At 41.7% G+C, this 17,027-nt stretch overlaps 1 protein-coding gene across 4 annotated transcripts; it reads left to right on the top strand.

Annotated features, from left to right (window-relative positions):
- The first annotated feature begins 5 nt into the window (after window positions 1-5).
- On the top strand, window positions 6-16,944 carry IL4R (interleukin 4 receptor). Of its 4 annotated transcripts, XM_080387553.1 has the most exons (11): window positions 6-142; window positions 4,816-4,929; window positions 8,438-8,579; window positions 10,052-10,206; window positions 11,302-11,456; window positions 12,060-12,216; window positions 12,999-13,098; window positions 13,668-13,737; window positions 13,876-13,952; window positions 14,058-14,434; window positions 14,558-16,944. In XM_080387553.1, exons 2-11 carry the CDS (start codon window positions 4,857-4,859, stop codon window positions 16,366-16,368), a joined length of 3,117 nt encoding a protein of 1,038 aa, XP_080243679.1. In that variant the 5' UTR covers window positions 6-142; window positions 4,816-4,856; the 3' UTR covers window positions 16,369-16,944. The 4 variants fall into 4 exon arrangements, with proteins under 4 accessions (XP_080243679.1, XP_080243678.1, XP_080243677.1 ...); XM_080387552.1 differs by having other exon boundaries at window positions 14,061-16,944; XM_080387551.1 differs by having other exon boundaries at window positions 14,058-16,944.
- Window positions 16,945-17,027: the final 83 nt, after the last annotated feature.

Below are 17,027 nucleotides of genomic sequence, written 5' to 3'. Positions count from 1 at the left end.
CTGCCGGCGGGGAGGCACGGAGCAGCGCGGCGGCGGGGCTGTGGAGCGTGGCGTCTGTGCCGGGGCTGGCCTGCAGGTGCCGCGGGGCCGCGCCCGCCCGGACCGAAGCTGAAGCCCGGGCCCGGCGGCCGGACCAGGCGAGGTACTGCTGGCGGTCGCCTTCTTATTAACTGTGGCTGGGACCGAGCGCCCACCGGAGCGCGCTGTCGGTCTTCTCCTGCTCCGCGCTCCTGGGGCGGTGGCGGCCGCGGCGGGGGGCAGCTCGGGCGGGCGGCGCGGGGTGATCATGCCGCCGGTCACCGCTCCGAGGCGGGAGGCCCAGGACGCGGCGGTCGGGGGCTCACTCTGCCTTCGGGTCGGTGTTCTGAGGTAGCAGGGGAGAGAAGCGGTGCGGTTCTCAGAGGTCTCCTCTCAGCCGGGAGCCTGGCGGCGGAGGGCGGCGGCTGCCCGGTGTAGCGCTGAGGGCCGGCCGGGCCGCTGCGCTCCGGCAGAGCCTGGGGCCGGTTCCTGGCGAGCTCCGGCAGCCGGGGCTCAGGGCCGCAGGGTGGGGGGAGCCGCTGTGCTCCAGGCGTCGGGTATTTAGGCGGGCTCTTTCCCCGTGCCAGGGTTAAGCATTTTCCGTAGTTCCTGTCAGGCCTAAGTTAGGAAGTGGCCAACGTGCCTTGCCGCTTGCGGGCGCTGGTTCGCGGTGTGTCCAACGGAGTGCGAGCGCCGTGTTGCTTACGGGCCGCACTGGCGTGGTGTGTGTGCTCTGCTGGCCTCTGTCCTCTCAACATGAAAACGGCTGGGATGCAGAAACTTTAGCCGGTTTAGTCGTAAAGTTTTGTTGTTTTTTTTTTTTTTAAGGAGACCCCATCTGCTCATTTTGAGAGGCTTTCCTCGTGTTTGTGTGTGCCCTGTCCCCCTCCAGAAATGCAGATGTCATTTGTATGTTGTCACATCAAATAACACTAATGGTATCCCAAACTACACGAAGGAATTTTGTAGAACAAGGTTAATAATTAGTAAAACTACTAATTTTAAAAGAATGGAAAAAAATGCTTTACTCCTTTAAAAGACACCATTCTGAAGTTAAATTCCTTCTTTAGTGATCAAACAGTGTGATGCAGGAAACGCTGTGTCAGATAAACAATAATATGTGTATTATGCCCTTTAAAATAAAAAATGGGACAAAGCTTCACCACTGAAGAATCTGTAATCTACGGACCTCTCCACAGATCTGCTTGTTCAGCCGTAGTAGTCTCAGCAAGAAGAGATAACGTTAACACAACGGTGTATTAACTGGATGGCAAAGCAGCAAGTGGCAGTGGTTTGTTGTTCAGTTTAGGTAACACAAAGTGGGAACTATTGAATTTTATCTTTTGGCTCTTCATTGACCAAAGCTGCCATCCTTTAATTATTGGAACTTCTAAATATCTTCCAGTTAGAAAGTCTACCCTTTCATCTAAACCTCCACCTTAACATAGTATACAGGACTTCCTCCTCGACTTCCAAATTCTTGTGAAAACCCACTTTGTCAGAGACGCCTGCGCTTTTCACCATACACGTACTTTGTGCAGTTACCTCTGGGAGTCACACTGCATGTCAAAGATAGGCATTATGGTTTATGTTCCTACAGGTCTGTCATCTTGTATAGGCACATAGGGGAACAAAAAAATCAGTTAAAAGCAGCAATAAAAAAAGATAGAAATTACTCCCTGACTTATTTAAATTCTGATACAAAATCAGTTCAGGAATTTTTGCTTTGCTACGTACTGCTTATCTCATTTTAGTCTGCAATTGCAGCTAATGTTTTAAACCAGAAGCATAAGACAAGATGTATTTTAATTTTGGAAAGAGCCACTTTGAAATAGCAAGTGCTTCTTTACCTGTACAATTGCCGCAAAGGTAAATTAAGCAGAAATTACTGTCCTCTGTCTTCTGGGCATTAATTACTCATTGGGCTTAACGGTTTTGCAAATTATGCCTGTAATTTCTTTAGAAGCCCGGACCAGAAGTTGTTACTGTTTTTCTTGACAGTAAATGAAATCTTTTCAATCATACTGTATTTTTTGTTGGGACAGGAGTGATAAACATCAAAGCATATAACTTTTGCCAGTGATCTCATAGACCTGCTTCTAGCCCTGATAGAGATTTCTTTCGTAGTGTTGGGGGAGTCACATCTTTTATACCTTAGTTTCCTCAGATATATTTGGATTACTAGGTTTGCTGTCAGTTTAGGATTCTGTATATGTGTTTTGTACTTGTTTAAGATTGGTATTTTATTATCTGATACAAAGAATAACTTAGAGCTAACAGACAGGAAAGCTATTGCCAATTTAAAATTTCCTCTCTTTGTATTGGATTTATAGTCCGCTACTCTAAAAAAAAAATAAATACATTTGTGCAGTTTTGTTAGAGCTGTGGGTTAACTCCATTTTTATCAACATGTGCAGATCTTTTCCCCCTGGGGAAGGGGGGAACTTTTTGCTCTGTGATCTGTTGATTCTTATGTGATGATGCTTATGTGATACCAGATTCTCTGCCAAAGTTTAAGAGTTTCTTGGAACTGCAGTCATGCAGCAGTATTACTTAACAATGGACTGGAAAGCAAATGCTTCCTCTCTTGAGGATTCCAGGAAAAAGGAGGAAAAGAAGAAGGTTTTTTTGTGCTGGAGCAGTTTGCTTTTTTTTTTTTTTTTTCCCCTCTCCCCCCGCCCCAGCAGCAGCAAAGGCAGTTGTTTTGTTCTAAAAACATTTATACTGTGCTCAGTCGTGTTTTGTCTGTTCCTAAAACATTAAAAGCTCATCTCTTGAGTGATAGTTTTCTTGAGAATTTATGATAAATTTGTCTTTTAAGTATGTCCTTTATTGCTAGATGAGCAGTAACTGCCTCAGAGAAGGTCACAGAAGAGTTTCCATTCTAATCTTCTATTTTTGCTAACAGTGTTGTTACCCATGAACCTCTAAGGTTGACATTTCCCATGTTTAATTTTCAGAAGCTTATTTTGTGGTCAGTCATGCATTTGAGAATGGAAGAAATACAGTATCATTAAACATGACTTTTTCTGACAAGTGCAGAAACTTGGATTATGAGTTAATTGCCTTGGAGCCAACATACTGAAGTAAAGATTGATCATAAGTGAAGTGCTAGTAATTCTAAATATATTGAAAAAAAAAAAAAGATTATATTGCTACATTTCACAGTAGTTTGATTTATGTAGATATATTTATCAGTAAAAGGTGTGGTTGTCTTTATTAAAGTGATTTTTTTCTGTCCCTAACACAACTGAGAGAGAGTCTGGTTGTTGCCTGCCTTGTGTTTATTCTATTTGAGTGTTTGACAGCAAATATTCAGCAGCTGTGCTTGAGAATCTTCCCAGTTTTGGAGAGGAGTTATCTGAGGGCCTGTGGCTTTGGTAGCATGCCTTTGAGGCTGCACATCCTTACATGTATTCAGTGCCGACACATACATCTTCAAAAGGTCATGATTTTTTTCCTCAGCTTGTTACATAATAAGTTTATAGGGTGGCAGAGTTGCTGATCTCTCATTAGTTCCTTTTGTCTTGTGAGCTGGTGAAGCTCAAATCGTTAGAAGTGTCAAAGGTTGTTATCCTGTAGCTGTAGCAGAGGATATCAAACCACCATTAACGGGTAAGTATCAACGGTCTCTTCTGCTTCAGAATCTAACAACTTCTGCAGAAAGCCCAACATCACTGTTCTGCTCCAGGAGATCTGAGTTCTCTCTTCTTTACTGAGTGGAACAGAGAATTGTGAGGTTTTGAAATAAGAAAATACCATGCCACCTGGGAACTTTGCAAATGTAAACAGAGCAACTGTAGCATGCAGGTAGTAACAACACTGCATCCAGGCTCGGTGGTTAGAAAACACAAAGAGCAGGAGAGGAAGAGACAAAAGGGTTGTGTATTAAGAGAATGTGCTGCTGAATGAGTTTTATCCCCCTTTATACTAAATGCAAAGTCATGGTTATTCCATAGTAGTTAGTGTGACTTCACATACAAATTTACCAAAATTTTAAATGCATCACATTTCTAGTGTTTCATTTTTCAGACAAAAAATGAAAGCTGGTAGCCATATGTAATCCAGAATATGATCTTCCACTAAGTGGCTGAATTGCATTAGCAGAGGAATCTTGGGGAAAGAAGTTTTTTTGGAAGTCTTTATTTCATCTGTTTTCAGTTTACTTAAGTAGCTTATCTGTGCTTAAATAATTTTAATACGTAAAAGCTGCATAACTTTCCTTCCCTGAAGTTGTTCTGGTTGTATCATGATTAGGTATGTGTTTTACAACTTCTAATTATTTACTGTTTTAATGAATCTACACTCTGTTGAAGCAAGGTTCAGAAGTCTTCGCTAAAATCTTTTCCAAGAGGATGATATTCTTATTATCTAGGGTACCGGTGATAGGACTTGGGGAAAACATTTTAGTCAATAGATCAGATGCTTCAATCTTATTTTTTTTTGCTTGCCTGAGTGGAATTGTAGGGCTTTGGTGGTATATCGATTGTAAGCAATTTTGGTCTAGTGCTTACCCTTTTAATAGCTCGCGTACTGGCAGCTTTGCTCTTCTAGTAGCTGAAAAGAGTAGGTTCACTGCCAATGTCAGTCTAGCATCCTCTGTAATTAAACCTTTGCAGGAACATCTTATAGCTTGTTTGTATTATCCTTATTTTTCCATGCTTAATGTTGTTCTGTGAGCTAACTTTAGGGGAACCAGGCACTGCAGGATCCTAACTTCTAGCAGAGGAAGAACTATACATACCCAAACCTTAACCGGGACAGTGGTGTAAGCTTATAATAATGTTCTATTTTCAGAATTTCAGCACACTTTGTCCTACTGAACCTGGCTAGCATCGATGATGGCAAGACTGCCAAGTGCTGCACTGCATGTTCTGTGGATCCTTTTCTTCACCTATTCAACAAGTGAAGGTATGTTTCTCAATGTTTTAAATTATTATATTGGGGTTCATTTTCCCATGACTAGTAGGCAACACGATTACCATTAATTAACATAAAATGTGTAGTAACTTCAAATGTCAGAAATCTGTATACTAGAATAAATTCTTATTTTTTTTCTTTTAATTGACCTTTTCCAAATGGGCAAGAAAAAAAATAGGAATTTGCAGGAAGGAGAAACCGTAGTTTGGGAAGTCTTCTTGCTTCCCCATTATCTAAACTCTGTTGGACACCTTACTACAAAGAAGGTGCTCAGCCGTAACCCAGGGACATCTCTGCAGAAATCCTGTGAGACCAGAAAGCACTAGTCTCTCATTTGCTTGTTTTCATAACTGCCACTGTTTGCCATGTGGGACCTTTAGAGGGAGGAGGGATGCTGTAGGTATCGCCTCTAGGTCTGCTGTTAAAGGGCATCTGGCGATTTGTGTTCTCTGAAGTGTGCAGAGTTACTGAGTTGGGAAATGTAGTTGACTGAATTTGAACAAATTTTGCAGGTGCTTGCTGTCAGACATTACGTGCTCTGGCTTGTGTCTGTGCAGGGACAGGTGACTGACATAGTGTCCTGTGTGTTCTTCACTGCACCCTTCATTTGGTCTGGCAGGATATGTAGCTGCATTAAGTCTTCATGCTGCTTGATAGCTAATGGTCATTTTCTGAAGTTTGACTGGCAGGAGCTGAATATGAAACTTTTTTTCCTTGTATCTTTTGTGATACTTGATTATAATTAGACATATGAAATCATGTTTTCCAGCAGTGCATTTTTATCCTCTGGAAAATTAATCTTACATTTTGCTTTCTGTAGTTTTTAAGTAGTTCCACAGTAGTCAACAGTGTTTTTGCTTTTTTTCTTAAAAAAGCAAACCAAAATATTTAAAATTCAAAATAGCCTGTCTCTAAAAAATGTTTATTAGCTACTTTCTTGTGTACTATGAAATAGTATAATTTGAACTAATGTGAAAGATGAAGGTTTGCGAGAGCGCATTGGCTGCATCATCTGATCTAGGTAATCCCACATTTTCTGTAAATGAACTTTATCAGGGCATAATTTTACAGATTTTTCCCCCTGTCATCTTGTCACCCCACCCTGGTTAACTACATGTTTTAAGTTTCTTCAGCATTGTATTGTAGTTGAGGATTAAAAAAGAAATCCAGTATTTCGGTTCCCTTTTTTAACTACATGGATTGAAAACAAACTGTACTGTATGTGGTTTCGAAATTCTCGAATATCTAAAGTTTAAAAAAACGTGTATCAGAGGTAGCAAAAGGAGAAGGTCACAGGAAAAGAAGAGAGAAGATACTTTAGAGTTCTGGAAAGACATGAGGACTCTGAAAGGCAAGATAAAGCTGCTAATCATAGCTTAACACAGCAGGAAGAGCTTCATTTAATTGAAGTATTCTTGAAATTGTAACATCATTAACACACTGCAAAATAATGATGTTCACCTTTTAAAGGGCTTAAAGTGTTAGTACTTCTTTAAAAGTATATCTTAAAGTGGAAGAAAAGAAACTAGTCATAAAAATGCAAATGACAACCAAATACGAACAATAGCCACAGGATAGATAGATAACGCTTCTTTTAAAATAAATGAGCAGTGTGACTGTTAAAGTATTGCAGAAGTTTAATCTTTAACTTGCTGCTTTTCTGATGATTTTGGGGTTTTTTTTAAGAATCGGGGACCATCAGAACAAAAGGAAACTAAATGTGGAGCTGCCATCCAAAAAGGATATGAGTGATAGTTCTTATCTACAAGTTAACTATCTAGCCTTAGTAAATAAAACATTTTCTAAATAATTGAACAATAATGAAGCTGTAAACTGCAGTCAGTTTTAGCTTTATAAGCAGTCAATATACCAGACAATTTAGATTACAATTTTTATAGAATTTTTAAATGGTTCCTTGACATTGCTGTAAATCCTCATTTGCATAAGTGAGCCCCACTAAGGTTATTGAGCTTACTCAAGTGATCCAAGGCTGCTTGGTAGTCAAGTTTTATGGGAGGTCTTTTAGAAGGCAAGTGAAAGTGATGTGTAGATTTTAATGAGGATGAAAGACTGTATTCTGATAGTGCTAAGCAATTGTTTCTTTGAGTCAGGTTTTTATTGAAGTACCAGAGGATCTGGTGATGGATCCCATTGTGTGTTACATATCATGTCCACTAAAAGGCATCTGACCGTCCTGTTTACTACATTTGCAGATACTGTACTGTATCAGAGTATGCAGAAGTCATATCAGAATAAATAACACATGTAGTCTACATAAAAGTAGAAGTGTAGGAAGGATAAAATAAAATTGGGTGGTTTTGCTTGGAAGGAATAATCTGAAATTTAAGTACCCATTGGAAAGAATAAGCCAATCAAGCAGTAGTGGCTGAAGGACAGGTATCTTACAGCATGTGAATTGTTGGCAACTTAATCTGGAATTTGCAATGTAAATTACAAGAATGGAGAGCAATTGGTGTGCTGGGCCATGTAAACAAAATTGGCCCTTGTATAATTGCCACAGGAAAACTTCTAGCAGAATCCCTTAGGAAACTATCAGAAAAATACCTATTAATAGGATTCTAAAAAAACAGCTAAAGCTGGTTCTAAATTCAAAATTGTTACGGGGAGTTGAGAGGTGGAGCAGGAGAGAAGGATTTAGATCTGTACAACTTAGGCAAGAAAAGGGAGACAATATTATTTACTGATAACAGAGAAGTCAAACATCAGAGAAGGCAGAGAATTGTCTGGGATGATGAAAGTATGCTTTCAATTTTTTTTCTTAAGTACTGCCAGTGAAGGAGATTGTAAATGTGAACCTGGGGAGCACAGTGGCTTTGGGCTTCTCTGTACCTACTCTGCTTAGAACAATGTGACTCACTCTCCAGGTCTCCAAACACTGTCATAATAATGAAAAGTAGAAGACAGAACAGGAAATACTGAGTGAAATTAAGAAAAGGCATATATTAGAAGAAAGCCTGTGACAGGGAGATCTAGGCAGTGGGGAGCTGCTCTGGAGGGGCAGAGGGCATGCGTTTGGGAACCTTGGAACTCTTGTAGGTAAAACACCAGTACACACCTGTAGGTAGTGATCATGGTCAGACTTAATTATCTGCATTTTGGCTTTTGAACCTTTTGTATTTAACATATAGGATTATGCTGTTTTATAATTAAATGTTGATGTGTTTTGGATAGAGCTATCAGAATGCGATTTTCTGTGCTTGGAAGCTGTGTTGGATGAGTTAGCCCTTTCTGTTTCAATATTACTACTGCGGACCACCTTCTTTCTCTCCAGGACTGTAGGCATTCTCTCTGGAAAGGTGGAGACAGTTGGTGACACTCATCTCTTTCAGTTTACCCAGAACACGAAAAATAACAATGCTTTCACTTAATGTATAGGGAGTTGGTAGCTCTGTTTAGATGGAAAATTTAATGTTTCTGCTTAGTCTATAATTTATTCTTTTTATTCTCTTGCTTCTCATTGTGTGCTGCTTCTCCCTAGTTATGTCTGCAGGACACGTACAGGAATTTGCATGCGTCACTGACTATGACAAAGAGCTGGTTTGTCACTGGAAGGTGCCTGCAGACATTAACTGTTCCAGAGAATTCCTGCTCTACTACAGGAAGGAATTTCTTTCTGAACAGTGAGTGTTTAATAAGATGTTACATTATCATTGTTGGAACTTCATGTATCCTGTAGCCATTACCAGCTTTGATTCCCTCCCTCTACTATGGGTGCCTGGTACAAGATGTAGTAATCCAGATTATTCTTCTTGCTAGGGGAAAATGGGTTGCTGCAGTCAACGGCATGCTCTGTTCTGTGGTTTACCCTTCTGCACACCTCTCTGCACTCTTAATACAGAGGAGTGATCAGGTCCCACTTGTAGGAGTGTGTTGTGGTTTAACCTCAGCTGGCAACCAAGCACCGTGCAGCCACTTGCTCACTCCCCCCTACCCGGAGGGGTGGGGAGGAGAATCAGAAAGGAATGTAAAACTTGAGGGTTGAGATAAGAACAATGTAATAATCTAAACAGAATAAAGAGGTAAGAAAAAAAATATTATCAATTATAATGGAAAGGTGGGGAAAAAGGGTAAAATCCAAAGGAAAAGGGAAAAACAAGTGATGCGCAGTACAACTGCTCACCACCCACTGACTGATGCCCCACCAGTCCCCAACAACAACCCCCACCCTACCCCCAGCTAACCCTCCAAGTGTCTATACCAAGCATGATGTCCCATGGTATGGAATACCTCTCTGGCTGGTTCAGGACAGCTGACCTGGCTGTTTCCCCTCCAGCACGCTGGCTGGCAAGGCCCAAGAAACTGAAGAGTCCTTGACTTAGTATAAACATTACCCAGCAACAATTAAAAACATCAGTGCGGTTATCAGCCTTGTTCTCACATCAGAGCCAAAACAAAGCACTGTACTAGCTACTAAAAAGAAAGTTAACTCCATCCCAGCTGAAACCAGGACAGAGTGGTAGGGCTCCCATAAGTTTACCCAGCCTTAGTTTCTTGTGAAATGTAACCTTCTTCGGGAGAAATCTTACCTGACTCACCAGTCTGTAGCCTGTGTGAAAGGTACTCTCCCTTAGAACCCAGGTGATTATCTCTGCATACAGTCTAACTCTGTTGAAGCACAGATTGTTGTCCCTAATCTGTAGCAGGGCCAGTCATTGTCTCCTACTAAGGAAGATGCCTCTGTGCTGTCCTGTTCATCTCCATATGATTTCTCCACACAGATGTCTAAATAACCAAATAACAGTATCTTTGTACACTGTAGTAAACCTGTTCCTATACTAGCAAGCTGACAGTCCACTCCTTCAGAGGTTGAAGTGTGATGAAGGGTGTTAATTTTTCCTTTTGGGATCAATCCTTAGCCTTTCTGTCAAGTTTTCCATTTGTACAATACAGATATCCAAGGGGTGTTGGGGGAAGGTGGGGTTTTGGGGGAGCTCAGTTTTGGTTTGGGTTTTTTGGGGCTAAACATTTCTGGGAACTGAGCTTGTTTGTCTTGGATATGATTAGCTCTGCACATTGCGAAGCTTGATTTCACCTTATCAAGAAATAGCGTGCCACACTCTAAGCATCACATAATTTTCTGCCTGTTTTTCAGAATGAGTGTGTGTGTCCCTGAAAATGAAGACAACAGTTTAAGGTGCACTTGCACAATATGTTCGGATTATTTTGTATCAGGCCTCACGTATATTTTAACTCTACAGTTCAATGGGACTGATATGTGGAATTACAGTGTTACGCCAGCCCTGGTTGGTAAGAAACTGTTTACTTTGTCACCAGGACATCAGTTTCCAGGCTTTGCAATCCTAGCTAATTCTTCATCCATGTCACTGGAACAGTTTTTCCTTTTCAGAAGTGAAAAGTGCCATGCTGGCTTAAATGCAAAATCAGTTTGGCTTAGAAATCCTGATTCTGGAGTAGATTCGTAAGGAGAGTGTAAGTAATGGGGCAAGCAGAGGGTGATTCTTCCTTTAGCTGTACCCCCTCAGCTGCCAGCCAGCAGCAGTTTGTCGGCTTAGGCATCATTAGTGCGTTTTACTTGTGGCTGTGGAATTCAAGGATGAAAAGGAGCATGCCACTTTCAGTTCCTACAAAGACACTAGGCTGTAGCTACTGAGATTTCTTCCATTCCTGTCTCTGTCATACTCTGATTTTTCATGTTAGTTGAATCATCCCTCATGAGCAGAGATATTTTTTTTTTTACAGTAATTGCTGTTGGATTATAACAACCAGTGATAAAAAGTTAATGACTGCTCTTCCACAGGGCAGAGTGTAGATACAGTTTATGTCTCTGGGCACCTAGTTTGTTTAGAACAGTGTACTTGTTCACACTTGTCACCTCGAAGACTCAGAAATCATTCACTTACCTGATGCAGACATTCATCTGCATGGGTGAGATGGTTCTTTTCAGAATACTTGATTGTTTCTGCTGCTCATCAGCAAGATAAGCAGGAGCCTGCATCAGTTTCTCAGAGTCAGATGGCCAGGATGTACCCGGACAGCATGGCTGTGAAGCTGTCAGAAGCTCCTGCCTGCCCCACGGCACAGCGTGCTATTGTGAGGGCACAGGTCGTTCCTATTTTTCCAGGCTAAAAGCTGCATCCAGTGCACCAAAAGGTTGAACTTGCAGTTTGTTCAGCCAGCTTGAAGAATCTGTGCTTGTTATATGAATACCTTGCAGTTGCTCTGGTTTGGCCTCTATCTCCTTGTGCTACAGCATAGTGAAAAGAGCTAAATGCATTGACTGCAGTGAGATTCTGGTCACTGGTGAATGTTTGCCCCTCTGCTTCTCTCCACCAGTGCTTTCCCGTTGCCATGTTCTCCTTATTTGTATTTTTTAACATACAGTTAAGCCAAGGGCCCCCAAAAATCTTGCCATTGAGAAAGTTGAAAATGGTAATTTCAATCTGACCTGGGAGGAGAGCTACTCTCCTCCATCCATGCTCTCTGGACAGCCGGTCATCTATGAAGTGAAATACTGGAGGAAGCAGCACCCAACAGAGGTAAGAGACAGCCAGTCTCTTCATTTTCTCTGGAGCTTTCAAGTTTAAAAAGTCCTCTGAAAAGTCTTGAAACCATTTCATAGCTATTGGTGTAAGGGCCAGCAAGGGCATATCCCACAATGTTCCTGATCACACACTTTCCGTAGGTCACATTCCCCCAGGGAGGTTCAGGTGGGCTTTAAAGGACTGAAACTAATCTGACTGCCACCTCAGAGTGGTCTGATGCTCTCAGCAGGCAGGGCAGAGGTTGAAAATACAATGCTTTTCTTCCCTGAAATTAATTTGCTCCTTGGACCTCAGGAAGCCAGAGGCTGTTCATGGCTCTGTGGTGTACTTGAGGGTTTTCAGACATCCTCCTGAACAATCCACTTTAACACTGGGCTGCTTCTGATAGGGCAAGAACATGCATGGTGGCATGTCACACATACCATGTGCTCATGACCACAGAACGCAGTATCACACGCAGCAGATCAGGTATACAGTCATTCATCTGCTCATTTGTGAAAGGTTGCTGAAATACGTAACACTATTGTTATTTAATTGCTGTCACTAACCCTTCAGCTCCTAAAGAAATCCAAGTGAACTTTCTCACTGTCTTTTCAGGTTTCTGTAAAAACCATTAAGTACCAGACAAAAAGCTTTGAAATTACTGCAAGCTCCTTGAGGAGAGGCTATGATTATGCCGCAAGTGTAAGGTGCAACTATACAGACTACCCAGCTTACTGGAGTGAATGGAGTGACAAAGTTGAATTTCACTATGGTAAGTATAGTAACAAATAGCAGCTTGATAAAAGTATGGTATAGTTTTATAAACCATATCATATATACCCCACCGCTCTCCTCTCAGGGGAGAGTTCCAGAATCATCATCTTCATCCTTTTGAATGTATCGTGGATACCTCTGTACAGGCTTCTGAAGAGACTAGATGTAAAAAGGCAACTCCTGGGGAAACTAAGGAAGAGAAGACCAAGAGAAGTAGGATTGCTTAGCCTTGTGAAAAAAAAGGCTGAAAGGGGATGTGTGTGTTCTCTATAAATACTTCATGAAGTAGACACCAGGGAAGTAGGAGAGAGACTTAAACTGAAGAACAACATTGACGTAAGAGCAAGTGGGTATAAATGAACCAAGAGATATGTAGGCTGCAAATTAAGCAATACTTTAACCATCAGAGGGCTGAGGGTTTATAAAAATGTCAGAGGAGCAAAAGAGAGGACAAGAAGCATAGCTGTACTACAGTGGAGATTTTGGGGACCATGTGACAGGTTTGTCCCAGAGAGCTGGCACATGGCCTCACAGTATGTGTTGGCTCTCCCAGCTCCTAACACTCACAGTAACTGACCACAATACCTGTACTGATCTTTCAGACATGCCACACACCATCAACACTGGTAGCTGTGTATGTTCTGTTGCTTATCTACTAGAAGCTTTATTTTCCCTTCTTTTGCACCTTAAAAAGTACTCCTTCAGAGAACAGCAATGAATTTGTATTGCCAGTACTTGTATTTATATGCACATACACATGTAAATCTGTATGTTTAACAGATTACCAAGTAACAGCTGAAGATGTTCTGCAGATGGCTGTTCCAGTTTCCTGCATACTGATCATGGCAGTATCTGTAATTTGTTACTTCTGTTTTACCAAGTATGTATCGTACCGTTCACAGGTTTAATAGATGAGCAGTTTGCACAGATATCGTTATTGCTATTGATTAGCTGAATGTTTAGTAGTACAGGAATGTTTTATTTTTCCTAGGCACCTTTATCTTGTTCTCTGAGCAAACATTTTATAAACAAGAATCAGTTGCACTCTGTCATGTTCTGTATAGGTAACTGAATATTCTCTATTAGTTGTACTAGAATGGGCTTGTTAACAGTGTCTAAAACAGGCTGCAGTTATGGGGTCTGTCAGTTTTCAACCCCAGTGTTTGCTGGAATTTTTTATTTTTTTTAGTGGTAATGTGAAAATGAGGTCCTGTCTGTTCTGCACATCATTTCAAACATGATTAGAAGAATATGTGACTCTGGGTGTGCAGAGCAGCCATGCACCAAACATTTGCACTCGTTTAATGAAAAGCAGCACTTGGAGATGCACAGCGTTTCCTGTTGCTGCCATGCAAATGGCTAAGAGGGAAAGAAGAACGGAAGAGGGAAGTATACACTAATGAAGCCAAAATGCAGTCAAAGCAAACTATTTTAATTCTTCCTTTGCAGAGTGAAGAAAGAATGGTGGGATCAAATCCCAAATCCAGCTAAGAGCCATTTGGTTGTAAAAAATGTCAAGGTAATTGACAGACTTTGCAAATAATACCTTTTCCTGATCACCAGAAGTAGAATATGTAACAAGTGCTATTGTCTGGCTAGTGCAGGGATACTAAATGCAATTCACATGTGTCCTGAATCTCATTTATATCTTCATTAGTTTTCAGTTTTGTGCTACATTGATGAAATTAAGTTCCCTTTCCATGACTTAAAGCAGAGTCATATGGAATACCAAATGTAAGTAAGATAAAGCAGAGGTGTTGTTTTTTTTCCTTTACATTATAAAATAGTTTCCCATTACATAAACATTAACTGTCCTTTCCTTTTCACTTCCGAAATCAGAAGCTGCAAGAAATGTCTGGTTCAAAGTTTGCCAAGCCAAAGCTTCAAGGGAAAAGATAACATCAGGAATGTTGAGAAATCTTGCAGTTGCCACAGCAAGTCTGGAGAGTGGTTTCCAAAAGGCAGCAGTGGAGTTTTAACCCCTGAGACAATTTTGATCGAAGAGTCTATAGAAATCTGTGAATGTTTAACAGACATTGAGGCTGAGAGCCAGGAAGAGACTAGTGACCCAATCACCGTGTTTGAGCCTCGTGAGAATAGTGTCAGTGCTCTCAGAGAACACACTGAACACAATGATGCACTAGCTGACATGTTTCTTGAGCTCCTGGTAGATGAAAACAATGTGCAAGACAATAAAGACCCAGGCATCATCACAGGTAAGAATAAAACCTTTGAGAATCTTGAGTCAGAAAATCCATCACAGCAAAATCCAAAAGAAAGTGCAGCCCAGAGTTGGCAGCCATGTGATATTTCTCATACACTCTCCATTTTTACCAAAGCCTCCCAAGATGACTACAATTGCAGTACAGCTAGCAAGAAGTCAGAACAATCAGAACAATCCTTTGAATCTGGCTATCGGAGCTCCAGCACAATTTCTGCTTCTCTGGATGCAAGAGATGTTCGGCACATGGTTCATCAAAGCCTTTCTCCGTGCAGTTCTGAAAATCAGCATGACTTGTGTGTCCTGATCCAGCAAGCTCCAAATAAAACATCCTCTCTGACCAGAAAAGACAGAATAAGCAACCCTGCACATGAGAGTTTTGATATCTTTGTGTCTCCATCCATGGGTTTGTGTAGCTCTGCATATAAGAGCTTTGACACCCTTATCTCTCCCTCCGTGGAGCCCTATGGTTCTGCCTACAAGAGCTTTCACACCCTTATCTCTCCGTCTGTGGAGCCCAGTGGTTCTGCCTACAAGAGCTTTCACACCCTTATCTCTCCGTCTGTGGAGCCCAGTGGTTCTGCCTACAAGAGCTTTCACACCCTTATCTCTCCGTCTGTGGAGCCCAGTGGTTCTGCCTACAAGAGCTTTCACACCCTTATCTCTCCGTCTGTGGAGCCCAGTGGTTCTGCCTACAAGAGCTTTGATATTCTTGTGTCTGCATTCAAGGAACCAAGTAGCTCTGTATATAAAAGCTTTGATACCCTTCTGTCTATGGCTAACAGCCTGACTGTGTGTTTTGAAAATATGTGCTCCTCACCACCTTTGACACAGTTTTCAGAGACACTAGAACTTAGCCGTGGAGATGAAATTTATGGACCCCCTAGCAATCAGACATGTTATACCAACTACAGATCTCCCTGCACTGAGCTTGAGTTTCAAAACACCTGTTCAGAACATGCTGATTTTCCATCTTCCTCCACACATGTAAATGAGACTGCTTCAGTTTTCCTACCAGAAAAAGAAATACATAAGCAAGTAACATATCAAAATCTTCAAAAGAAAGCAAATGGAATTTTTTGCCCCATTGGATCTCAACCACCTGGTTATCAACCTTTTGATAATGCACTTAAATGTAATGGTACATACAGTGACAATGACAGTGAGGTTATCTCTAGGTCACTGTATGAACCCTTCATTCATCTTTTGTACAACAACCTGAGAGAAACCCCTGCAGGTACCATAATCTGTGAACCTGACCAGAGGACAGATGACCAAGTATGTTTGATTGTACAGGCTTTTGACTGCAGCGTTGTCCCAGGTTTAGCCTCTAATGAAAATGTCATGCGGACCAGTGATGGCAGCCTATGGATCACCAACTCTACTGAGCTGCCTAGTAATAGCAAAGATGAAAATACCAGCAGAGGCGAACAGCTGTTGCATTTGTTGGAACAGAACTGTCAATATTTTAACAACAGAGAAAGAACTATGAAGTGGACTAAAGCTAGCAGCTTTAACTGTGCTGGTAAAGGGATGCAAGAGAGCAACAGTAACAGACTAAATACTGACTTTAACTGCCATACGCATGACCACCTAAGAAATGCCGGGGAAAATAAAGAGATGATAAAGCATGCAGTAGGCAGGAGGTATGGCTCAGCAGCTAGCTTGCCAGAAGAATCACTGGACAGCACTGGGCTGAACTTAAAAAGCACAGAGCCCCTGGGCTCAGATGAGGTGTCACCTCCTCTTTTTATGGGTGACTTCTGTCCTGATTCTTGCACCATTTGCAGTGAGGGTTGCAGATTGGCACCTGTAGTTAAAAAAAGCCCAGTAGAATTATTGAGGGAATACAACAGGAAGAATGAGAAAAAAATTAAACTTGTACAGGCTCTTGCTCAGGAAGACAACTGCTACATGAAGGTAGCCTAGTCACTGTTGCCAAGACTGAACCAAAGTCTTTGGAAATGAACTGTATGGCAAATTGAAATGTTGCTTTTTCTTCTGATCTTGCCTGAAACGAGGGCTGCTACAATTCAGATGTGGGTTGTAACATTCACACCTGCTGCAGGGCTGGCACCCGGTATGTGATGCAGGCCCCTGCAGGACAGCAGAGGTTAGCACCTAATAATTTCAGCCACAACTCTTGTCGGGGCAGCAAAGCCAGAGCTTAAGGCTCTCTGGCCGTGATTGTTCTCTAAAAGTGAGCAGCAGCTGCACAGAGCAGGAGTTCTTAATGTAGCTCCTGTGGTTATTGCCCTGATTCTGTGTGTTGCTTGGGAAGCACACAGAGGTGATGTGGAAAGTGCTGACACCCCTGGAAGTGGGGCCTAAGTGCAGGTCAGAAGGGAATTTACTTGTACTGGCAGCCTCACACAGCTGCTGTAATTTATTTATTGGATGGGGAATGGAGGAGGAAGGTCCCGTGTGCCTAGCCCCAGCATGGGTGTATGTTTGTATACTTGCTTAATCAAGACCTGAAATAAAGATCACTGTCATTGGGCTTAAGCAATGCTGTTACTGATTATTAGTTTCTTATTACGTAGAAGCAAGCAGAGTTACTCCATACTTCTACAACTGTAAATGGAACC

Source organism: Falco punctatus (genome assembly GCF_963210335.1).
Source record: "Falco punctatus genome assembly, chromosome: 4".
Classification (NCBI taxonomy): domain Eukaryota; kingdom Metazoa; phylum Chordata; class Aves; order Falconiformes; family Falconidae; genus Falco; species Falco punctatus.
Note: the sequence above shows the minus strand (reverse complement) of the source record. Positions and strands in the feature narration are given on the sequence as shown.

Bases quoted from the DNA above. Each gene is read 5' to 3' on its own strand.
- IL4R (XM_080387551.1), top strand. From the start codon at position 4,857: ATGATGGCAAGACTGCCAAGTGCTGCACTGCATGTTCTGTGGATCCTT. The intron at 4,930-8,437 runs GTATGTTTCTCA...GCTTCTCCCTAG, and splicing joins CACCTATTCAACAAGTGAAG to TTATGTCTGCAGGACACGTA. The intron at 12,217-12,998 runs GTAAGTATAGTA...TATGTTTAACAG, and splicing joins CAAAGTTGAATTTCACTATG to ATTACCAAGTAACAGCTGAA.